Source organism: Cervus elaphus, chromosome 14 (assembly GCF_910594005.1).
Source record: "Cervus elaphus chromosome 14, mCerEla1.1, whole genome shotgun sequence".
Classification (NCBI taxonomy): domain Eukaryota; kingdom Metazoa; phylum Chordata; class Mammalia; order Artiodactyla; family Cervidae; genus Cervus; species Cervus elaphus.
Genome location: NC_057828.1, coordinates 64,404,027 through 64,428,523, shown reverse-complemented (window position 1 = coordinate 64,428,523; position 24,497 = coordinate 64,404,027). Strand labels below are relative to the sequence as shown.

The window sequence follows — 24,497 nt, the reverse complement described above, 5'->3', positions numbered from 1 at the left end:
ATGATCTCCTTTTTGAGTGGGAGCAAAGAAACACATGGTTTCCCTGGTGGCTTTGATGGTAAAGCGTCTGCCTGCAATGCAGGAGACCCTGGTTTGATTCCTGAGTCAGGAAGATCCCCTGGAGAAGGAACTGGCAAGGAAATTTTCCAGTACTCTTGCCTGGAAAATCCCGTGGACAGAGGATCCCGGTAGGTTACAGTCCTTGGTGTTGCAAAGAGTCGGAGATGACTGAGCAACTTCACTTTCAAAGAAACATATTGAATGAGTGAAGGAAATCAGGCTGATGAATTCTTTACAAGGTTTTATTTATTTTCTTGGACCACACCCCCCCAAAGAAACATTAAAGTTGTTTGTCTTTCTTTAATTTTTAATGGTTTTCCTTTTGGATCCAAACGAGCATCTATGTTACAGGATATCCACCTGGTCAACATGCAGTGCTGAACTCTGGCTTTGGGTGAGATGCACCGATACTGTGGGCGGGCCAGCACTGGCTGCCAGTCACACATGGTCACTGAAGGGGCGTCAGGCTGGCACGCCGCACTGCAGTGGATGCTGCCTGTAAGGAAGCGTCTGGAGTGCCTTGACTCGCACATGTTTTATAACACAGGTGGCAGCGTTTTAACAGCCTAAGGCAGAGCACCCAGTTTCCCTCTCGATCCCATCTGATGTGCACATCCTCTAAGAGCAAACCAAAGGGGGGAATGTCCTGAGCTTGGATCCCAAAGGACAGAGGGTATGACCTGGACACCCTGTTGTCCACTTCTTGCAACACTATCCTCTGAGGCTACTAGTAGAGTGCCGTGTGGAGTATGACATTTAATCATGATAAAGCTCCTCTCCTGTGCCACTCACCGCCCCTCCTCCCTTTCCCCTCCCCTCCTCCATCTCCCCTCCCATGACACTTGTGCCACTAGGAACAACAAAATCTGTCCACTGTTGGCACTACTTTATCGAAGAGCAGCTAAAGTCACTGAGATTGTCTTCAGGCTGCTTGAAAGCAAGAACCTCCTTTCTCTCCATCTCCCAAGTCCAGGAAAATTTTTTCAGGGCTCTATGAATCCCCTGAGGCCTTTAAATCCACTACCTAGAGTGGAAAGAAGCCATCTCTAGTACCATGTTAACGAGTTGATCCGTGATCTGGCATAAATGAGGATCCCAGGTCACATGCCTTCCTCTTTCTGGAACCAGTTGGTATTTCCCACCTTAACCTTGTTTTTGTTGTAGAGCTTGTTTTCCTCACCTCTACCCCACTACTCCTAGCTATGAGATGCTCTGCACACTAATTGCTTTAGGTTTTTCTCCTCCATTTGTTTTTATGTGTGAGTTCCAAATCATGTACTCAGTTTGAGTCGAGCTGGCTGGATAGCTCTCTAATGCCACCAAGAGGGAGGTTCCTTTGCAATCAACAGCACTTAGGGTGGCTTTGTATAAATTTTGGCTTGGTGACAAAACCCCAGGATAGAAAAACACTGATTGATGTTTGGCCTGCAGGCTAAGCACATATCTCCATTGGTAGCCATTAAAATACAATACCTATGTTGTTACTAAATCTGTTGGGATCTGCTTAACGCTATATAGCTCCATATCAAATGTAACTAAGACCAGACTACAGTAGACTTTAATTGGCAGTTAGATTACATTATTTAGCCCTCATTTCCTGTTACCTTTATTTTTAAAAGTTGATTAATGGCACTTTGAAGTTTTGGAGTGTGTTTTTTCCTGCTCATCTCTTATCAAAGTATCTAATAGACTTGCTTTGAGTGGCGGTTCTCGGTGTGATGCAGGCCATCGCTAGAAGAAATTAGAGTATTGGAAAGAAAACTTGAGTCACCAGAAGTCAAAGCTGAATTTGGTAGCTTTGACTTAGTTAGTCCCCTTGCAGGTTGGGGGTCCTCCTCTGAGTGAACCAAGAAGGACGTGGTACTGCCTGGTATACATTCTAGAACCTGGTCCAGAACACAGAGAATAATCCATTCTTATCTCTGACAAACTGGCAGAACACACACACACACAGAAAGCTCCATCCAGATTTCCAGTGCTGAGTAGGAGAAGGTGTCTCAGGAGGATCCTACGTGTTAGTTTGTGAGCATCTGACCTGAGACTGGCTCAGTGTCCACAAAGATGGCACTGGGAAGCTCTGAGCAAGAATACTCAGCTGCCTTCCTGGATTAAAAACAAGGAAGTCTGGATTTCTGATGTTAGAAAGCTAAGAAAAGGAGGAAGGGGAAGATGGCAAAAATAGAGGGTGAAATTAAAGCAAATCCTGGATTGAGGTTTCACTAAACATGAAGTTTCCTAAAAAAAAAAAATGCTTAGAGCAATGCCAAGACTAAATGGAATATAGGGAGTGGAGACTTTTCTAAACTGATTTGTAGAGAATAAGTGCTTTATTAAAATGCTGAGTTATTAACTTCCAAACATTTGACACATCCATGAACTAGCCAAGCATTAGTACTTTAATTTTCCCAATAAGGGAAAACTTATGCTGAAGGCATAAGTTACTACAGAAGGCTGGCGTAGCATTTTTTATTTTTGACTCCCAATAATTTTCATTTCCTAAATTACTTGCCCTTAAAAGGGTTTTTTTTTAATCTTTTCATAAAGACATAAACTTTCTATTTATTAGTTAAAGATGTCCTATAGAAATCCTACATCCATTTTATTATTTCCTGGGCTTTCCCTATGTTTTCATAGTTTCTCAGTATTCTAGATAACATATTAAGTTCCTAAAAGGAAAAGAAACCAGAGACAAAAGTGACTTACAAGGAAAAAGAAGATAAACAGGAAACCAGAGGGAGAAGCTAGATTTGGTACTGTGTAACCTCAGATTTTTGACTTAAGTATCACATCATTAAACTGGACGGGAATTAATTCCTAAAGAGAAGCTAATTCAGAAAAACTGCAGAGCACATATTTATCCCTCTCTGCTGTTCTACAGTAGGTCTTTTACCAAAAACTGCAACTAGCCAAACCAAAACAAAATCAAACAAAATTAAAATAAACACAAATCCCCTTTTCTCTTTTTACCTGATCTACTCAACTCTTTCAAACCCCCAGAAAAAAGAATTCCAACTCAGCAATTTACATAATAGCACAGCTTATTATAAAATCTCTTCTTGCATTTAGAAGGTCAAGATACTAGCCATGTTTCTGGCATGGGGTGGGAAGGGAGTAGAAGGAAACAAGACTATATAAATAGAAAGGCAGTTTGGGGACACCCCAGCAACGTGATCAGACTTTAATCTGAGTTCCATTCCTGCTTCTTAGGTGGTGTGAATTTTAAGGGCAGCGTTCCAGGCCCTTGGATAGGATGGGAGGATCTATGAATCTGTTCTCTTTGGCTTGGAGTGATCTCTCTAAGATGCATAAGCTTCAGAGGCTCAAAGCAGAACAGACTTAAGAAAAAGAGGCCATCAGACACCGAAGATGGTTCTGTCTTTTCCTAGTCTTTTGTCCCTCTGCCCCACAAGTGGTATGTCTGTGTTCTCTGATCGGGTGAATTGCAGCACATGACAGCTGACAATCAGCGCGGCAGGCTGGAGGTGAGCCTGCTCCTGGACTCAGCAGAGAACCATTGGCTGGTGCTCTGTTGGGTTATTAAACCTGGCTACGATGTCCTGGGTGGTTCAGAGAGGAAAAAACAAGAATCAACATGTCCACACAGGGGACAGGGGCAGTGTTTATTGATGTGGGATCTCCTTTGATTGCCTCATGGAAAGGTTGGGTCATAACTCCTGAGTTAATTTCATTTGGTTTTGTTAAAATAAGAGTCTCTAGTGTGGATATATAGTTATCCAATCTGGACCTGACCCCTTCTGGGTGTCTGGAGTTAAACCCTCATGCCCTGACTGTCCACTTGCAGGGGGTCCATGTTGTCCTCCTTTCTGACAGCATAAAGTCCCCTCCTGAAACTCCAGAACAGTGCTCAGTGTTCTGGAATTCAGGACGGAAAGATGACAGGATAGGTGAGAAGCAAGTGAAGAACAATCTACCCCAAGGCATGGACATGTCTCTCCTCACCCTGATTTTTTGCATTCACTGACATTGGGCCTTTGAGGATCACAAAACATTAACAGACATGAAACTGGTAAGAATAGCAGTGAAAGTTCCTTAATCTTCAGGTCTCATAAAATCCCTGCAAAATAGGTGACTTTCTGCTCCCCTCCTGAGATACACATGCCTTTGTCCAATACAACCTCATAAGATGCTGCTGCTGCCAAGTCGCTTCAGTCATGTCCGACTCTGTGCGACCCCATAGATGGCAGCCCACCAAGGCTCTGCCGTCCCTGGGATTCTCCAGGCAAGAACACTGGAGTGGGTTGCCATTTCCTCCTCCAATGCATGAAAGTGAGAAGGGAAAGTGAAGTCGCTCAGTCGTGTCCGACTCTTAGCGACCCCATGGACTGCAGCCTATCAGGCTCCTCCGTCCATGGGATTCTCTAGGCAAGAGTACTGGAGTGGGTTGCCATTGCCTTCTCCACTCATAAGATGAGGTAAGAAATTAAAAAATTTTTCAATTTATCCCTGGCATGATCCACTAAAGAAATATTCTGTCCAAAAATGAGACATCCAGAGCAGGCTTTAGAAATAAGGATGTAGTAAAAAAAAAAAAAAAAAAAAAAAAAACGCAAATTTTCTTAAAACATCAGAATTATTCAATTTTGTTCATTATTCCAGAAGAGACCTCATTTCCCTGCAGTGGGCATTCGTCGAGTATGTGGACATCTCATACACACCAGCAGTTCTACAGCTCATACTGTTTTAGATCATCTCAGGAATAATCACCAGGTGAGTCCCTGACTGTATTTCATGCGACTCAAGCATGCTTGAAAAGGCAGAGAGCCCAGCAGAAGCAGCTAGGTCAGCAGATAAGCTTGGACTGGGTGGACTTAACATGATCCCCTGGAGAAGGGAATGGCTACCCACTCCAGTTTTCCTGCCTAGAGAATTCCATGGACAGAGGAGCCTGGTAGGCTACAGTTCATGGGGTCACAAAGAGTCTGACATGACTGAGCCAAGTAAGCACACACACAAAACCTTCTTGGGAGCTGTGTCACTGCTAATATGTGGCAAGATGGGGGCTCTGCTGGGAGGACACCCAGGCTCATCATAAAGCCCATGTGAAAGAGGATGGGTATAAAGGATGCGTGCTGACCAGGTGGTGGAACATGGGGTCTTCTCCTTGTGATCCCTGTCAAGGGAAGGCAAAACCAGAAGATCTAGAGTTCAGCTTCATAGAACTAGTAGTATTAGGGATCTCAGAACCTCAGGAACACTGAAGGGGAGAAGCAAAACCCAGAATAGAAACAGATTCCTCAGCTAGAGGAGGACACAGCCCCACATTGGGCAGCAGTGTTCATGGTTCACATTGAGTGTGGGGGACCCTCAAGGGTACCGTCCCTTCACAATGTAGGGGATTCTATCCTGACTCCAGCCCACAGGGCACCTTGGCCTAGAGCTCTACCCCCTTGTCTGAAGGTCTGCTGGCACTTGGCCCCCTCGGTGACTGAGATTGGCAGAGGGACAGTACATATATAAAGAGAGAATTCTCCACCAGAAGTCTGTCTGGAAACTTAAGTGAAGAGAGGAGTATCTATACACAAAGCTAGTTAGAATCTCTCTCTGCCTTGGTTTCTTTTCCTTCTCTTTCCTTTTTTTCCTCCTTCCTTTCCCCATCACCTCCCTTCTTATTTTGAGGGGATCCTGAAGACTCTTATTAGCAAAGGAAACTGGACATGTAGCTAAAGACTCTTCTGAGGGGACCTACAGTGCTAAATAAGCTTGATCATGCTGTGTACCTCAAGCAAGGTGGAGGTCCACTTGGAATTTTTCAAGATGCTGCCATACTTTTTAATGCAAAGAGAAGCGCAGAGGTTTTGCGATTCAAAAGGGGCCTCTTCTCAAGGGAAAGAGGCAGAATCTGATACCCAGGAATGAATCTCCTGGTTGGCTGTGACAGGCAAGGTTTGGGTTCATATTTATTCAGAGGTGGAAGGAAACCATTATAAGATTATGCTAATGTGTTCCGTGACTTAAGAGAAAATTGTCTTATTTTCTGGTCTTAACAGAAGGGCAAATGCAGGCTAAAGGAGAAGGAACCTGATTTCTCGGTCAGGGGAAGTGGAATAAAAGAGATGCCTTGGTAAGTTCATGTGTACTAAAAAAAAGCCCAGGGGGCTGGTCAGGGACCTGCATCCACAGTGCGCGATGCCCCCCTCTCTGGGGCCAGGTGCTCATGTGGATGTGAGTTGGAATTCAGGTGTCCAGGAAGGCTTCCTGGCACAGCACACAGTGTCTGTAATGTCGTATGCAGGCAAATCCCACTTCTGGTAATTTTGCCAGCCTCCATGTCTCCTGTTGCCATGGCGTAGGGGTCATTTCAACGCCCTTTCTCAAAACACAGTGTGACGAGCTCGCTGGAAAAGCTGCATTGCCAAGGTGGAAGCAAGCAGTTTTGTGCAAAGCAGCCCATAATAGCAGCACTTGGGCAGGAAATGACACTGCGCGGAGGAAACCTTTAAGATAGCACAAGGCCCCGCATCTTGAGTCTCAGGTTACAACCCAGCCTGTTAGGGTCTGGGTGCTACACAGTCCCAATCCCAATGACCCCCGGGGCGCACACGTGTGCTGAGCCGGACAGGAAAGGGAAAACAGTGCTTCAGAGCGGGTGGCCTATGTGTCTGCCTCACTGGTCTCCTGGCGGGGGGACTACTTTGGTTGGGGGCTGACTGCGGCCAGGAAGCGCCATCCCTGTCTAGGGCAGAAGGCAGGGCCATCAGAAATGATTTTGCAGCCACAGCGTTGAATCTGGCTTTTCAGAGCTGATACGATGATACCTTATTTTTTAACAACAAAACAAAGCCAAAAAACAAAACAAACCACCCCAATTTCCTAAGAAAAATAACAGCCACCGACAGCTCCTACCTAAAAGGTGACTGCCAGGGCTGGAGGAGGATAAAGAGTATCCACTGTAATCTCAGCTGGGGAGCCTCTGAGTCTCCCCGGGGAAGAGCCCCGGGAGGCAGGCTCCATCCGCTCCTGGCTGGGGGAGGAGGGCCCTGCCTGGTACCCCGCCTCCAGGAAATCCTTCCACCTAGTAGTGATGCTGCTGGGGAACTGGAGAGGGGTGTAAAGGGATGGTCCCCAAATGGGTAATCGATACAGTGAAAGGAGCACTGATCGGCCAAGAAAGGGCGCTCTTTCTCAATGCTTCTGAGTTTGGGGGGTTAGGAACAAGGTCCTGAGGTTGTCTTCTGCTCAGCTCCTACTCCGGGGAGGGGTCACGCCCAGGAGGGTATTCAGGACCCCGGGGCTCCAGGCCTATCACTTTGTATTCTGAGGCCCCACCGGAGCCTGCTTGGCTAGAAGCAGCAGCCCAGGTCTAAGCTGAGGTATATTTACTCATCACCTTCAAGTATCCTGACAGACTGATCCTCAACCACACACCAGCTGCAGAAGCTGCCCGTCCGAGGGTCCCTCCCTCACAGGAACAGCTCAGTAAACTCAGATTCTCTCATCGAAGTGTCTCTGGTTTTGGCCTTTCTCATCTCTACGGAAGTCCCTAGCAGGTGACGTGTAGCCCACCTTGTATAGGTGTGTGTGGCCCTCTAGGGGGGTGGCCAGGTCCCTGGCACTGGGGCTCACTGGCCTTGGCACAGCACAGGCCTGGCTCAAAGTCTGGGCTGACACTCAGCCAGTATGTGTGAGACAGTGCCGCCCCGCTCCACATACCGAATTACCTCCATACTGGTTGGAAAACTGACTCTTGCTGAGTCCCTGAAGTGCCTCCGCCACACTTACCCCCTCTCAGGGCTCCCCTGTGCCCAGCATCTCCCAGACTGAGGCCTGTTGTGGCATGGGGCGCCAGCGCTAAGGCTGACCTCTGTTCTCATCATCTGGTGTCCTGGCCACACCGACTGTTCCATACTCTGAGAATATCACCCTCACCAGAGCGCCTCAGGCACCTCCCTGGACTAGGGGGAACCTCTTAGCCTATCCTAATGAACACAGCACCTCCTGAGCGGGTGACAGGCTCAGACAGGACTGTAGCGACCAGCGCCCCTGCCTCGACAGTGAGGGCTGCCGGACTATGGCTTGGCTCATTCAGACCAGCCCTTGCTGCTGCCATCACGGCATCACGGCACCCCGACCCCTTCCCCTTCACCGCTCTCCTCCCTCTGTGCCTCCCACCCTTGACATCCGATGCTCCTGAACTTAGCCTGTGCTTCTTGCGGGGAAGCAAGCCACAGGGAAACGCGTGAGATGCTGTCGCGGCGGCCCTGGTGGCCGTGGTGCTGGCTGAGGAGGAAGAGCTGGTGAGGGAGGCGATTCCTCTCCCGGGGTCTCCACGACTCCCCCGGTGAAGAGCCAGAACGTCTCCCGGGCTTCTCAGGGCAATGCGCACAGACACAGGCTGGCTCGATTTCCCCCCAACGGCTGTAGAAAACTGGGATGGGGGCAAGGGGAGGCAAAGCCATCCGCGTGTCCCTTCTCCCCTGGGAGTAACCCTCCGTGGTTCTTGTGTTTTTCTTTCCCCAGCAAAGAGGCAGAACTATGGCAGTGCCCATCTTGCAAAGGGAAATACAGCGATTTGGTGGGTTTGAGTGGTTTGCCTTCTGTCCTTCCCTTCCTCTCCTCTGATAACTGCGCGGTGTCCTTCCAGCTCCTTCCTCCCTCTTCCTCCCCCCCGGGCCGCACTGGCTTCCCAATTCGGGTCTTGGTTTTTCTCCGTGTGAGAGAAGAGCATGCATCGGAGGGGGGAGCAGCCTCTAGCACTTGTCGTCTTCTTCCGTGTCACTGAGGAGGTCGCTGACAGCTCCGCACGTCATGCCCGGTCCAGGCCCCCCGCGCCTCCGCCGCCGATAGTGCCCATTGGGCATCTGCCAGCTGTGCCGCAGGGGCGGGGCCGAGCCGATGGTGTTGGACCGGCCCAGGCTGGTGGCCACGGCCGCCTCAAAGGTGAGCGTCTCCTCCTCGCCGCAGTCCGAGGCATGGGAGTCTTCGTGCAGGGCCAGGTAGGGCTCGGAGATGTAGCGCTGTGGGGAAGGGTGGCCCTGCCGGGGGTTGGAAGACTCGGGCAGGCTGGCGTCGTTGCTCTCCAGAGCTTGGGAGGTCAGTGGGGAGCCACCCTCGCTCCCATCAGCTGGTGGGGAGATGCTCCCGGCGTGTCTCAGCAGAGAGCTGTAGGAAAGGAGGGGCCGAGGCTTGGGAGGGACTGGTGGGAGCTGCCGCCGACTTCGTCGTGGGGTGCTGGAGTCGGAGATGGAGGGGATGGAGCTCTCACTCAGGGATCCCGTGCCCTGTGTGGCGGGAGAAACACGGCAGGTTAGCCTGGGTTTGGCATCCTCCCTACTTGGGACCCGGTTAAGCTCTCTAACCCCTCCTACTGAGAGCCACTGGAATCCCCCCTGTTATTGGGTTGGCCAAGAAGGTCGTCCACGGTTTTCATGAGGATGTAACAGAACACCCAAACGAACTTTTTGGCCAATGCAATACCAATCACAGCCACTCAGGGATGCAGAGATGAAAGGAGACTGAGGAGCCAGTACTACTGGGCGCATCAACTTTCAGTATGCTTACGCATCTCTGTGCTTCCCTGACGGCTCAGCGGGTAAAGAATCCGCCTGCAATGAAGGAGACACAGATTCGATCCCTGGGTTGGGAAGATCCCCTGGAGGATGAAATGGCAACCCACTCCAGTATTCTTGCCTGGGACATCCCATGGACAGAGGAGCCTGGCGGGCTACAGTCCCTGGGGTCACAAAGAGTCAGAAACAACTGAGCGATCAGCACACATGCATCTCTGGCATCAGAAGGTCTGGCTGGGGCCCGAGATCCTTCATCTCTACCAAGAACAAGCTCTCAGATGTGGGTTCCATGGAATAAACACAGTGAGTAGCAAAGATTCAGAAAGCTCTATCACATGGCACGCTAAAAGAAAGCCTTGAAGTTTTAGGAAAGACAACTCCATGGAAGGGGAATGAATGCCCCAGAGTTGCTCTTTCTGGGGTAAGTTCTTAGGAATTGGATCTCAGGACATGGCGAATACCTTCCCTCATCTTCTCCTTCTGCATCTGTGTTTTCATTGGTGTGCTGATGTTAGCTCAGCTTGTATACCCAGCTACTCCATCTGCTGGTTCAGGCCTGACTTGACCTGCTCACCTAGTCCCCAAGGTCCCTGAGCCGGTAAATGGACCTCCAGGGAGGCATTTCTCAAGGTGTGTGTGACCTAGGAACCACCTGCTTGATATCTTCTTGGAGATTCTTGGGTCCTTCCAAGTGCAGATTTCTGGGTTCTCCTTTCCAATGGGTGTCACTGCTGAAGCAGAAGGTCTCAGGAATGTGCAGTTATAACAAGCCCAGGTGATTCCATTCTGCACTGAACCTCACCACCACTGCTCTAGAAGTACCCTTCTCAACAGCCTCTAAAAGCTGTGTATGGAAGCCCTTCCTCTTCCCCATTGCCACTGAGTGGGTCTGCCATCTGGCCTCTGACAGCCTTGGAGTGAAGTAAGGCAGGGAGCCAGGGACGGTGGTGAGGAGGAAAACAGGGCCAGGGAATGTTTTCACACAGCTCTGGTAGCTATTTCTTAGACTGGGCTTTGTTTCAGCAACAGGGCAGGAGGAGAGATGGTCTTCCTCTTGGGATGGCTGGAAGCTAGATAAATGAAATTGAATTGATCTTTTGTATCCTGTGTTGAGAAAGGAATCACCATTCCAACCAATATTAAGGATCATACAATTAGTCAAAAAAAGTTTTTGCCTTAAAAAACCTTCCTTTCCTCTGAAATCTGGCTGAGATATTTATGAACTTATTTGTTGTGACTCTGTAACTCTGAATTCTGAGTACCCAGTCGGACTGACTGCTAGACACCACTGTCTTTCTTGGGGTACTCTCTGATTTTCTGTAATTTATCTCATTTCTGAATCCATAAGTATTAAGGAGCTAACCTCTGCACAATGGATATAGTTTCCTGTGAAGGTGAGGTCTTCGTGAGTGCTGGATGCACACATTTTGCATCTAGGGTTAAAAGCCCCCCCTTCCCTGTCTTCCTGCAGAGGCCTGCCTTCCTCTCCACGCTCACCTGTCTGTTGGGGGTCTGTGACCTGCCTTCACTGGGAGACCGGGACTCACGGCGCTCCGGGGACTCCCAGTCGGCCTGGGTCCCTCGCTCCTCGGAGTTGCAGCGGGAGACGTCGGGAGAGAGAAGATGCTTTCGCTCTTTCGATCGTCCCCGCTCTCTGCCCCCTGAGCGGTGGGTGTCGGACTTGTGGCCTATGAGAGATGAAAAAGCAGTGAATCCTGACTCTGCCCATCCTGGCTGCTGAACAACTCTCAGCCTGGGACCGAGCCTCTCAAGGACACTGACTTCTGCAGGCATGTCAACAGGTGATCTGAAAGGGAGGCAGAAGAGAAAGGCTGGAAAATTAACCTTTTGTGAAGAGGTAAGTGTGCAAGTTGTCACTGGAAAGACTTACAGATCCAAGGATGCAACTGTTCTCTTCTGCTTCTGTTGGTGCTAGATATAATTAAGGTAGAATCTTTGCCAGCAGTGTGGCCCCGCAATCCCCTATGTCTTAAACATGGATGTGTAACTTTTCAGGGTGAATAATAGCATTAGGGGAAGGGAATTAAGAAGCTTCTGTGAATGAAATAATGGATACAGTTACTGTACTGTCCTGAGACTGAAATCAAAGGATTTCACTTCTACTCAGGAAGATCCCCGGGAGGAGGAAGTGGCAACCCACTCCAGTGTTCTCGCCTGGGAAATCCTATGCACAGAGGAGTCTGGCAGGTTACAGTCCTCCTTTTCTGCCACTTACCTGCCCTATGATATGGGGCATGTCATTGGTTTTTTATCTTTCTTTCTTCGTTTAGTAAAATGAAGAAATAGCTTGAATAGCTATTTGGCTCAAGAACAGCTTGAACCAAACTAGTGATTTTCTGTTTTTATCAACATGACCCCTTCCCTTAAAACATAAAACTCAAATACATAAACCGATTCCAGGTAGCACTGTCAGGGTTGAAGTGGAGTTGGTGGGTGAAGCCCAGCGCCTGCCAGGGGGTCTCTCATACATCCCTAAGGCAGAGGAGTGGTTTGTGGAAGGCCCTTGAGAAACCTCCACTTTCATGATTTCTACAGCCTGGTCTGGCAGAAAGAAATCTCATTAGCCTCTGTGATGACTAGGGAGAGTTTTGTTGCTGTGTTTCATGATGTGAGTCAGATAAGGAACCTCTTTTATCTGGATTCTTTATCTGGATTGCCATGATTTTTCAGTTCTTGTCAGGATCAGCCCTTCAAGAGGAGGAGCACCGCAGAGAGTGAATACCTTCTCACCTGAGTCAGAGTTCAGACGGTGGGCTGACAGCCTCAGGGAGGAGTGGTAACTCCGGCGTCGCGACTTGTAGGTGTTTTCGCTGCTTCGCTCCATGGAGAATTCCTCCAGCCACGAGGAATTCGAACGCTTATCGCGAATGGTGGAAAATGAACGTCTCATGGAGCTGGGGTCTGTCACCACCTGGAAACATGAGCCCCCGCCCCGCCCAGGAACACAAGATATGGATTAATTACTGAAATAGTCTAAAAGTAAGGAAGACAGAAGACTTAGATGGTTGAAGATTGCCAACTGTCACCTCCCGCGACTACCTCTTGTTCAGACCTTATGCTGGAGGAGGCTGTTCCAGAAAGCATCTTTACGTTAACATGGTCACCGGGTTGTTGCAGGGCTCCTCGTCATGCTCAGGGGAGCAGGGAGCTAAGTGTCCTCTGCAAGCTGCCCAGAGCCATCTACCCCAGGGACCCAGCCAGGACCTGCCATGAACCTTGAGCTGCTTTGAAATGAGTGAGGGCTACTGTCAGAAAATCTCCACGATGCAAGAGGCATGGCTTTGCCCTCTTGAATCTTGCTCTCCTCAGAGAAGGCACTGCCCTACAGCACTAGAGCTTAGGAGAGCTGGTAACTGAATGGATACTGCAAGGCTCATTGCTCTCTCCATCAGTCCCACCCCAGCTCCACATTAAACTCGGGCAGTTTAATTTGCCACAGATATTAAAACAGATCCACAAAAATTTCTTGTCTCTGTCAAAACTTTGATGTAAGACAGACAGACAGAAAAAAAGAAGCCAGGAAAACAGACAAAGGAATGAGGTGTGGTCTGTGCTAGTTAGGACAGACAGTCCTGACACAGAGCTGTGTGTGTAAGTAACTGTGTGTGTGCTAGAAGAGCTAGGAACAGAGAAAAGGAAGGAAAACCCATGGGGGACATCCTGGAGAGTATTTCTTGCCTAACCAGTGGAGTTGTGAGGATGTGGAGCCCATCCAGAGGCCCCCCCACCTTTTGCTGGCTGGCCTGTTGTGGCTAGACTGTCATTGGAAACACAGTGTGGAGGAGCATGCTCCACAGAAGGCCCATGAGTCAGCTCTTAGAGAGGCGTGGGAGCAAGTCAAGGGCTCACCTGAAGATGTCAGATGTGTTTTCATAACCCACCAATTCAATATAGCCCAGGAATCCACTGAACATAGTAGTGGTGGTTGCCTTTTACCTGGGGATCCACAGTCAGGCGTGGCATAGAGGATGCCTTCCCAGAGCCCGCATGCTCCTGGGTGTCCGAAGGAAGGTAGATGCCATGGTTAGAGGGCTGCGCGCTTTTTAATTCACTAACCTCTGGCTCCTAGAAATAAACACACAGCCAAGCTTGTGGGACTTGGTTCCATCCCATAGCTTCTCACTTTCAGTGGATGATTCTGCCTCCTCCAAGTGAAGAATGGCTTTCAGAAGAGAGACATCCATCTCTAAGATCTCAGTTGTAGGTGTATATAGGTTTGTGTTTCTGTGTGCACATATGTGGTATACCAGATGTCCCAAAACAAAGTTCTAACTAGAATTGAGGGGTAAAGATCACCTTTTCTAGTTAAGGACCATCTTAATTATTACTAAACAATGCATCAGATCTTACCACTTTATGAAATTTACTTTCTGTAAGTTGCTAGTGTTGGGTTTATTCTTTTAATCTGAAGAATTTGTCAATTAAATAGAAAGCAGTGTTTTAGGGAAAGTTACCAATTTCTGAAATCTTAAGACATGCTTTTAAGAGCTTTCTTATGATTAAAACCAAAAAAGGGTGTGGGTAGCCATCTTTCAAGAATGCTCTGGACTGGTGCAGTCCAATAGAAATATACTGCAAACCACGTATGTAATTTAAAATTCCCTAGTAATTACATTTTAAAAAGCAAAAATATGAAACAATAGATTGTGTTTAACCCAATAGATACAAATATTCTCATGGCAACATATAATCAATATAAAAATAAGGTATTTTACATTTTTTGGCACCAAGTCTTTGACATGGGTATGTATTTTACACTTATAATGTGATTAGTCCAAACTGAGATATGTCATAAGTGTTCAGTTACCACATGTGGGCAGTAGCTATTGTACTGGACTATGAGAGCATTTGAGAGCTTTAATAAGTTGGATTGGAAACCTCTAGATTCCTGCCCAAATCATTTAATTTTCCTGGTTAAGGAAAGTTAGTTTGACAAATGTACATGCTCTATATAGACAGCTAGTATCACTGCATGAAGAGTAGAGCTGCTTTAAAAATGTTTATACTGGCTACCCAACAAAGAGAGCTAGGAATATTTTGGACATCTGGAGAGTATACCAGAAAAAGAGCATTTTATATTTAGGAAATGACACCCTAAAAACATGGGTGTATGAGTAGGGTACTGTTAAAGGTAAGGGTGTCTAAGACCCCCCCCTTGGCCTCCATGACCATTTGGCCGAGGGGTCCCTGGTATGAATGGGAAGCACTGCCTTCATGGGACGGGATATGTGCACTGGAGGAAGTTATGGTGTTTGCAGTGTATGCTTTATATAGTACACATGTCCGACCTGAAACAGATGTGCTAATGCTGCAGTCTGTGTGGTAACGATACTGCAGGCTATGGGTGTCAGAGGTGGTGCGAGACATACACAGATCACAGCCATGCCCCAGGACATGGAGCAGGAGTACACAGCGGTGAGTGTGTAGCACGGGCTGACACCTGAACTGGGTTACAGACACCAGGACTGACAATGAGATGAACACAGATCCAGAAAGTCCTGGCACTACAGCTCAGCCCTGGGGAACCTGCAGGAAGGATGACGTAATAAAGCCTCCCTGTGAAAGAAAGAACACAGTGTTGAGATTTTTCTTAGCAGACACACCACCAGGCAAGCCATAAAATTATGAGAGGTCCCTTTAAGCTGTCTGTACCAATGAGGCCAGGGCCTTGGGGCTAATTTCCTCAGAGAGGAAGGCAGGGAATTACTCCAAGGATTTTTACCTACCTTACCAAGAACACCTTCAGGCTGCCACTCACACAATGAGGAGAGGGGAGGCTCTGGTCTGGTGGTCTCCCCAGTACAGCCATGCATAATTCCAGGTTTCCTCAGTCACAGGAAATGGAATCACTCATATGCCGGTGCTACTGAAGTATCTATTCTCTTTCGAAGGGCACCCATCCCATCAGACATGCCACCCACAAGCAGGCCATACCCACACTCCATCCACACATCCATTTGGGAAGCTCTGGGGTATGCAGAGGCATACCCTGGGAGAGGTCAGGGGAAAAATGAAGGGGTGAGAAGTGCATCAGAATCTAAGTGACATGGAACTCACTTAAACTGTCTATATAGACTATTGCAGTGGTCAGGTTTCACCCCTTTTTCTCTCCAGACCAATCAGCACCTGGGCTTTAATTCAAAGCTCCAGAGGGAACTTGACCTCACGGCTTCTGAACTAATAATAGTAAAGTCTGTCATCTCTGGGAATCCTATTTTAGCTTTGTATTAGTAAAATCCAAAATTCCATCTGCCCTCTTATCTCTAAGTTTAAACTCTATTCAATAGAGTTCTTAGACATTTTGCCCATTTCTGCTGATGAAAATCTTTAGGTTCACGAGCGTGATCTTAGGGACCTCTTTGAATGTATTTGATCTCGTAGAATGGTGACCACAAGGGCCAATTTTCCTGAACCCACATAGAGCAGAGGCATGAGATTCTTCTGTATCTCCCAGCAGACAGCTAGTCACTGATACAGACCACCCCTGAGTTCTCAGGAGGCAGGTGGCATTCCTAGACCACATGACTCTGCCTGGTTAGGGCCACTCATTCTTATGTTGACTCATCCTAAGGCTCCCAATCAAAGGCAAGATTTCATTTGTTACTTCTGTTTCTCCATGTGAAGCCCAGGGACACAAACTAAGAGAGCTTGGCCTGAAGCATTATAAGTTCCTGCAGCAGGTAAGGGGCCTCTGGGGTTTTAAAACCTGAACAGGGAGCATTTGTCAGAGAATATGAGAAACTCAGGCAGGAAAGTGGAGATGGCAGGGAACTCCCAGGGTAATTGGTTGGTTCATCAGGGTTTTTTTTCCTGATGGATCATGGCTATGGAATAGAACATGAAAAAAAGAAAAAAGAGTGGGAGCGATCAGGAAACCAAGGAAGTAATTTTTGAATTCATTCACCAGAGATTGTTGCTCCTGGAACTGTCCATCATCAGCTGGGTCCATACAGGCCAACTGGAATATTTCCTGCGGGGAGAGTGGACTCATCGAAGGGTATGCACTCCGGCCACTCCTGCAAAGCAATGCCATGTTCAGAGGTAATGTGTGCATGAGAGAGAGAGTCATGACATAACTGCCATTACTAATTCCCACCCAGACAAGACTTTCTTCCCAGCAAGGGCAATACCCTTTAGCCTTGGCTAGCTTGTAAGCCTGTCAGCTTACAGGTGGCTAGCCCTGGGGGGGAGGGGGGTGGGAAACACACTGGAAAAGAGAAACCACTGTTTTCAACCTGCGTTTGGAATGATTCATCATTTTGCTGGCGACTGGCATATCTGTGACAAATGACATCATTTGTCACACTCAGCCATATGGAAGACCAATGCTAGATTGTAAACCTGCTTCTGCTCAGCTTCTCCATTCGGCAGAAAAATGCCATAGTTTAAACAGTGAACAGTTTGTTTAAATATTAAGCAGTCATGGTCTTTTAAGAAATTCCCTCCACTCTCAGTAAGAGTATGGTTCTATTGTGCCAACATCCATGGCCAAATGGAACAACTGAATGCCATGAACATTTACTGAAGGACTGCTCTGTACCACATACTGTGTCTGTTGGCTTATGATCTGGGTGGAATGATGTCAGAGGTGATGCTGAAGAGGTGACAACATCTGGGTCGATGGCTATGGAGGAGGACGCTTCAATGGCAATGAGGTAAAGGACAGAGACAAAGTTGGCCAGGTGTTTAGGGGCCTCTGAATGAAAAGTGCAGAGACCTGTTGCAGTGTGCCTATGAGTAAACCATCGTTAGGTACCTGCAGACACTGTCAGCCAATGAGATCCACCCAGCTGGTTAGGAAAAAAAAAAAAAGAGGCAGCCAAGAACCTGTCCTGAGAACATGCCCACCGCTGCTGTTGCCATTCACTGCTACGGACCCCCTTTGCCCTAAGCAAGCACGCAGCTTGAGCTTCCTCATCTCGAGAAGAGGGACGTGGCCAGTGATGCAGCAGCAGCTCACCGTGGCAGTGGGGTCAGGAGGGAGAGATGAGATGGGAAGAGCCGCTGCAGAGCCTGCTGCTATATGACTCTCGAACCCGCTGGAAAATCTGAGGCCTGAGTGAGGACTGCCAATTACTTAAAAGTAATTCAATAGACTGGGAGCACAGGGGAAAATTTGAAGAGCATGTTTTTCACCAGACCTGTCCCCTTACCACCGGTGAGGGCTTCTGCTGAATTTTCACAACTGCTAGAGAGCCATCTGCTATTGAAACAACTGCTCAAATGTCAATCCTCCTCCTCCTCAGGCCTTGGCTTGAGAAACACAGGGAACAGACGAGCACAGCTCTACAGGAAATGCGCCCTTTCTGTCCTACAGAAAATGAGTAACTGCAGGGTCCCTAATGGGTAGAGAGGACCCTTAAAATCACTGAACAACATTCTAGACTTGACTAATTTGAATGCTGAGTGACCTCTTACTTTGAAAACCTTGTCCAGCTCCTCAGTGTTAGGAAGGTCTAAAGGCCTGAACATCCTCCTCTTGCATGGTTTAGTCGCTCAGTTGAGTAGCCTTGGCAGGCTCCTTGATCCACGGGATTCTCCAGGCAAGAATACTGGAGTGGGTTGCCATTTCCTTCTCCAGGGGAATCTTCCTGACCCAGGAATCGAACCCGGGTCTCCAGGAAGATTCTTTTTTTCCCTCCTGTTGTCAATGTTTCCTTTCCTTTTTTAAAAAAATCAATTTAATTGGAGGCTAATTACTTCACAATATTGTGGTGGGTTTTGGCATACACTGACATGCGTCAGCCACGGGTGCACATGTGTCCCCCATCCCAGCACACCGACTTGGAGTGCCCTGTTTCATTCATTGAACTTAGACTGGTGATCTATTTCATGTATGGTAATATGCATGTTTCAGCGGCAGGCAAATTCTTTACCAACTGAGCTACAAAGAAGCCTCTCCTCGTGCATAACTTTCCCTTACCCCCTGAAGTCCAAGATGCTGGGCTCTCTCAACCACATTTGGTTGAATGTGCCAGACTCCTTTTCTGCCTCAGGACTTTAAGAAAGGCTGTTTCCAGCACACAGCGTGCCTCTCAAACACCCAGTCCCTTGCAAGCCATTTTTTAAATTTATCCTTCAAAATTTTTCTTAAAAGTCACTTCCTTGAGGAAATCTTATCTGATACACTGGTCAGAGCCCTCAGCCACATGCACTCCGATCATAATGCATTTTTTTCCATCCTAGTACTTACTAAAATTGTGATTAAATCATCAGAAATGATGTTTTTTTTTCTTTCTGATAATTCTCTTTCATGTCTGTTTTCCTACCAGGTGTAAACTCAATGAGAGAGGAGCCCAGTCATGTTCACCACGCTGCCCCCAGAGCAATCACTACTTGAACACTACAGGGCTTGAGAAACACAGCTGGTCCTGAGGAACATGAGCGCTGCTCCACGAATGTCTCCATTTCAGGACACGGACCATCATCTACCTAAAGCTCAAACCAGAAACCCACAGGTCATCTTTGATTCCTTCCCCTCCTTCATGCCATGGAGCCAATCAGTCACCAAATCGGACCCATTCTGTGTATGAATTACCTCTCCAGTCTGGCTCTCTCTCTTGCCATTTCCTATTAATCCAAGCCACAGTCTTTAATAATTCACACAACTGCAGCCATGTACTAGGTGATGTTCCATCTCTCAAACTGTCTCCCTCCAATGCACTGAGCCCACACCAGACTAAAGAATGATCTTTGGAAAGCTGAAACCTGATCACGTCACTCTGATGACTGTGTCTCCCATTACCCTTGGATGAAACTAAACTTCTGTCTCCTAGCCCCGCCAAACCTGCCACCTGCCACTTCCCCTGACCTCTGTGTGCACCATCCATCATGACACTTTTTAGGTTCCTTAAACTTGACCCGACTTTTATTTCATCTCTTGAAGTGCTTGCTTCTGAGTCTTACTCAAATGTTGCTTCCTCAGGGAAGCTTCCTCAAATCCTCAAACTACGCGAGCTGCTTCCTTTACACAGCATCACAATAGCCGACCGCCCCCAACCCCGACCCCGACCCCCTGCCACACACACACATTTTAACTGTTACCACTCTTGTAATTTCTATTTCAAGGATTGTGTCTATGGAAACTGTGATCATGTTGACTGAATCCCCAGTGACTAAACCAGTTTTTGGGTTACATTGACTCTCAGTAAATATTGGTCAAATCAATGAATAAATGAATCAATAAACATATGGGAGAGAGGCTGGGATGGTCCAATGGTGGGAGTTATAGTTTGCACAGCAAATCGTTGTGGCAAAACAGATCTAGATGAGGGATGGTTTCCTCTATTTCTAAGCCAAAGACCCTTGAAAAACACCATAAACTCTTCCAAGAAGATAGTACTAGTGCTCTAATCATACCTCTTGACCCTTCTGCACAGACCAAAAAGAAACATGAACTTGTTTTCTATAGACAGGAGAATCCACACCTGCTACTTCAACACATCACATGTTTTTGTAAAAATGACCAACCACCCTGGTCATCTTTCTTCACTTTCAAATGTGGATTGTGACCTACGAAAACTGCTTTTCAAAAACAGATCTCCAACACCATTCATGGTATAAGAGGTTCCAAACGGTGTTCTGACAGAGGTCTCATTCCCAAGCCTGGGATTTCACTCCTCTGATAATTACTGAAGATGTGATGATATTTAGTGATTTATTGGTTCCATAGAAGCTAGACTGGAAAAAAAAATCCACTAACCACGTGCACACTAAATCATTTCAGTCATTTCCGACTCTGCGACCCTGTAGCGTGTAGCCTGCCAGGCTCCTCTGTCAAAGGGCTTCTCCAGGCAAGAATATTGGAGTGGGTTGCCATGCCCTCCTCCAGGGGATCTTCCCCACCCAGGGATTGAACCCAGGTCTCTTATGTCTCCTACACTGGCAAGTGGATTCTTTTCCATGAGCACCACCAACCACAAAATGCCATTTACATTGGGAAGATGGACTCATGCCTTTTGAGTACTCACTATGTGCTTGTGATGAGAGAGTGTTATAATGAGGTGTGTATAATAGATCTTTATGACTCATGGCCACTTTGGGGCTAAGGCTTACAACTCAGAAGAGCTGGTACACTCCTCAATTAGAGTTTTGTTTCTGCTTTCAACATAGAAAATTAAAAAATGTTTTGCCTGATAAAAGTTCTTGTTCATTTCAGATAACACAGTGTAAAGGGAAGACTGGGCTTGGAAATAATGGACTGAAATTCCAGTTCCGCGTCCTATCAGCCACGTGGCTTTGGACGACTTAATGAATCTCTCTGAGCCACCAGCCTCTTCACTGTAAAGTGGTGATACTAATACAGCCCCTTCTTCCTTTGTTCATTCACAGGGCTCCCTATCTCTCGGGCTGGCCACGGCAACAGCACCAATATTTGCTCAGTCTGCTTTTCTCTTATTCCCCACTGAATAGCCATTTTAAGATGCAACACTTTGGACTTCTCTGCTGGCCTGGTGGTTAAGAACCCACCTGATAATGCATGAGTTGGATCCCTGGTCAGGGAAGATTTTACATGTCGTGGGGCAACAAAGCCCACGCTCCCTAGAGCCCATGTTCTGCGACAAGAGAAGCTGCCTCAATGAGAAACCAGTGCACCGCAACTAGAGAAAGCCCGACAACGGCAAAGAACACCCAGCTCAACCCAAACTAAGTAAATAAATAAAAATTTAAAAGATAAAAAGGGCTACCATAGAAAGTTAAAAAAAAAAAAAGATACAACATGGTGTCTTCTCAGTTTCAGAGAGGGGCGCATCCACTTGTCTCAGGATTATTTATTGGGCATTGTAGGCAATGAATTTGTGGGTCTGCCTGATGACACAATTGACAATGCAAGCAGGGGAGCTGTGGGCTTTCTGGTTATACTCACAGGCCTGGAACGGGGTCCTGCTGGAGATAAGGCAGGGCTTTGGCATTAGCAATGATCTCCTGAGGCAGAGACGAGGGCTCCATGCGCTGGAACATGGGTGCATTTTTCTGTGTTAAAAGTGGAAAGGAGGAAAAAGGAACTCAAATGACTGTGAGGAAAACACCAGCAACTTGAGTAAAATGGGAATATGACTGATACCCTGTGTGACTACCTGAACCTCTGCCCCACTGGGGTTCTAATCCCCCGATCCTAGGCAGTTCCTGGGCCCTGCAAGGCCTGGCCTCTGCTTCTATGCACTTGCAGGGCACTGTCCCCCAGGGAGGCACTGGCCTGTCCCCTCAGGGGCCCACGCACCCACCACACAGTCTGTCCTTGACCTTCACCTGTTCCTCCAGCTGCTGCCTCTGCTTCTTCACCTTGCTCTGTTTGTAGTAGTCCATGATCATCATTGCTGCATAGATTTTGCCCACAGTCAGGTCAGAGGCTGAGGACACCAGTGCGGCATGGAGGGAAACAGGAGAAGATGGGGAGAGAGTAAGGACGCCTGGGAAGCAGGTTTCCCCCTTTCACTACCCAGCCATCCAACATTAATGGAGGGTTTCATCTGTGCCAGGCACCGAGGATATGGAGTAAACAGGTCCCCAGAGCTATCCTTAAGGGACTTCCACGGCCACCCAGGCAGCGTCCTGTTGCTAACGATAAGAAACACATTAGTAAGCACCACCCCCCAACCCCTGGAATGGTCTTGATTTCCATCTCTTAGTAACAGCACCTTTTCCCCAACCACTTAAAGGTTTGCTGAACTGTGTTCTGTGGGAGGATAGAGCTGTGCACCCAAGAAGTTTCACCCACAATCACAGTGACCTATCTTAAGAAGCGATTTTCCAGAATGGAGCTTCCTCAGAAAACTGACAACAGAACCACCATATGATCCAACAATCCCACTCCTGAGCATATATCCAGACAAAACTATACTTCAAAAATAAAACATGCACCCCTATGTTCATAACAGCACTATTCACAATAGCCAAGACATGGAAATAACCTAAATGTCCATCCATAGATGAATGGGTAAAGAAGCTGTGGTACATTTACACAATGGAATATTACAGAGCCATAAAAAGAATGAAATAATGTCATTTGCAGCAACAAGGATACAACTAGAAATTATCACACTTAAGTAAGTCAGAAAAAGAAAGACACGTATCATATGATATCACTTTATATGGATTCTAAAAATGGCATAAGTGAACCTATCTGTAAAAAAGCAGCAGACCCATGGACACAGTATAGACCTGTGGTTGCCAAAGGGAAGGAAGGATTGGGAGTCTGGGGTTAGTATAGCAGAGTATTGTCTGTCTATATATGATAGATAAATGACAAGGCTAGTATAGCACAGGGATGGAAAAGAATATAAAAAAGAATATATGTATACTTGAATCACTTTTCTATATAGCAGAAATCAACAATGTAAATCAACTATACTTCAATAAGCAAGAAGAAACTGATTTCAATGACACAAGGGACTTGATACGTGAGGGATTTCTGTTTCCTAAGAATAAAAGAGACCCTTCCCTTATCTCCTTGATTACTCCAGTTCCCCCCAAAGATGTGGTCTTGGCATGCTGGGCCCACAGTGACAAGGATAGCCAGGAGGAGACCCCGCACCTTTGGGCATGGGCACGAGCAGATCCAGCATCTTCTGGGACAGGTGAGGCCAGATGGCCAGGGTCTCCTTCTGGAGCTCTGAGTCCAGCTGCTGCCTGTCTGCACCACCTGGGAGGAGACACATTTTTTAACAACGAAAACCGAACAGACACGGAAATAACGAGGACGGAGGGAGGAGATGGGACAGGGGCTGAGTCAGCATGGCGCCTCATATTCTCGGAGGAAATCTTGGCACTCAGTGACTGTGGATCTTGCAATCCTGGGTCTTTCTGCTGAAGAAGCGAACGCATTCTGGCTCCTGTTTTCAGTGACTCAGGGATATCCCGCCACAGAGAACCGAGGCCCTGGGGACCAAGATCAGCTTCCTCATTCATTCGCAGAGCCTCCCAGCTGCTCAGTATATCAGAAGGGAAAATGCAGAGCGCCACAAGCCTGCCGCCTCTGCCTCATTATACATGTATCAGTTCTTCCAGTGATCTAACCTGGGTTTGAGTGAACCAATTTTAAAAAGGACTTGGATCAGGTAAGAGCAGGAAGCTGGAGGCCCTTCTGGAAGTAGCAAATCCTTTCTTTCCTAAATCACTAAATGATCAAGAGGAACAAAGCATTGCCATGATAGCACTGGCCACAGAAGCCTTCCAAGACGTTGCAGACACCATGTAAGAAAAAAAAGGAACTGAAACTCACTTGTTCATTCAACAAACATTACTAAAATGTCTACTATATGCCAGACATCAAAGATCATATACTCTTAAAGCTCAAAGGAGCCTTAGTGAATATCAATTCATTCATTTCATTAAGAGGAAAGGGTAAAAGTTAAATAATACAGTAACATTTACTGTATCTCAGAGGTGAAAACTACTTGATCTCCAGGTTACTTCATGGTCGGATGAAGTTCAAATATCTCTGTCCTGCATCAGTCCGGGTGAGTTGTTCCAGAATCTTCTTCCTTCCTAAGGTTACTGACCTTTGGCGATTTTAATGTCCAGAGCTGTCCGGATCAGAGCCATCAGCGTGGAAGTGAAGTGGACGGTCATGTCTTCGGCCACTGGCATGTTCATCAAGACCAACCTCTGTGTGAAAAAGAGAAAAAGAAACAGCAGGAGAAAACATATATCGAAAAAAACCTTGGCGACAAGGGAGGAAAAGTGCAGAGGTCAGATGCAGAGACAAAAAAGAAGGGCAAGGATTCCCCCATCCCCTGTCCCAGTCCTGTTCTTGCCCTGCTTCTCACTGAAGGCTCATTGGCTGCTGTTTTTTTCTTTTTTTTTTTTTCCTAGGGAATGATGCCAAATTTCAAGGGAAGAGGGACTCATCATTCTGTAGAACTCCTCCAGGGTCCTAAGAATGTCTTT

The 24,497-nt window shown here is 47.3% G+C and overlaps 1 protein-coding gene across 3 annotated transcripts in view; it reads right to left on the bottom strand.

The window, feature by feature from the left end:
* Positions 1–4,397: 4,397 nt before the first annotated feature.
* The window catches only part of CACNA1E (calcium voltage-gated channel subunit alpha1 E), a 412,948-nt gene continuing 392,848 nt past the window's right edge, over positions 4,398–24,497 (bottom strand). For all 3 annotated transcript variants that reach the window (XM_043923905.1, XM_043923907.1, XM_043923906.1), the window contains 9 exons: positions 24,110–24,215; positions 23,143–23,250; positions 21,858–21,958; positions 21,475–21,581; positions 16,513–16,624; positions 13,545–13,673; positions 12,339–12,519; positions 11,085–11,275; positions 4,398–9,299 (listed from right to left, as the gene is read on the bottom strand). In XM_043923905.1, coding sequence (XP_043779840.1) covers positions 8,769–9,299; positions 11,085–11,275; positions 12,339–12,519; positions 13,545–13,673; positions 16,513–16,624; positions 21,475–21,581; positions 21,858–21,958; positions 23,143–23,250; positions 24,110–24,215 — 1,566 coding nt within the window. In that variant the 3' untranslated portion in view covers positions 4,398–8,768. The remainder of the gene's footprint in view (positions 9,300–11,084; positions 11,276–12,338; positions 12,520–13,544; positions 13,674–16,512; positions 16,625–21,474; positions 21,582–21,857; positions 21,959–23,142; positions 23,251–24,109; positions 24,216–24,497) is intronic.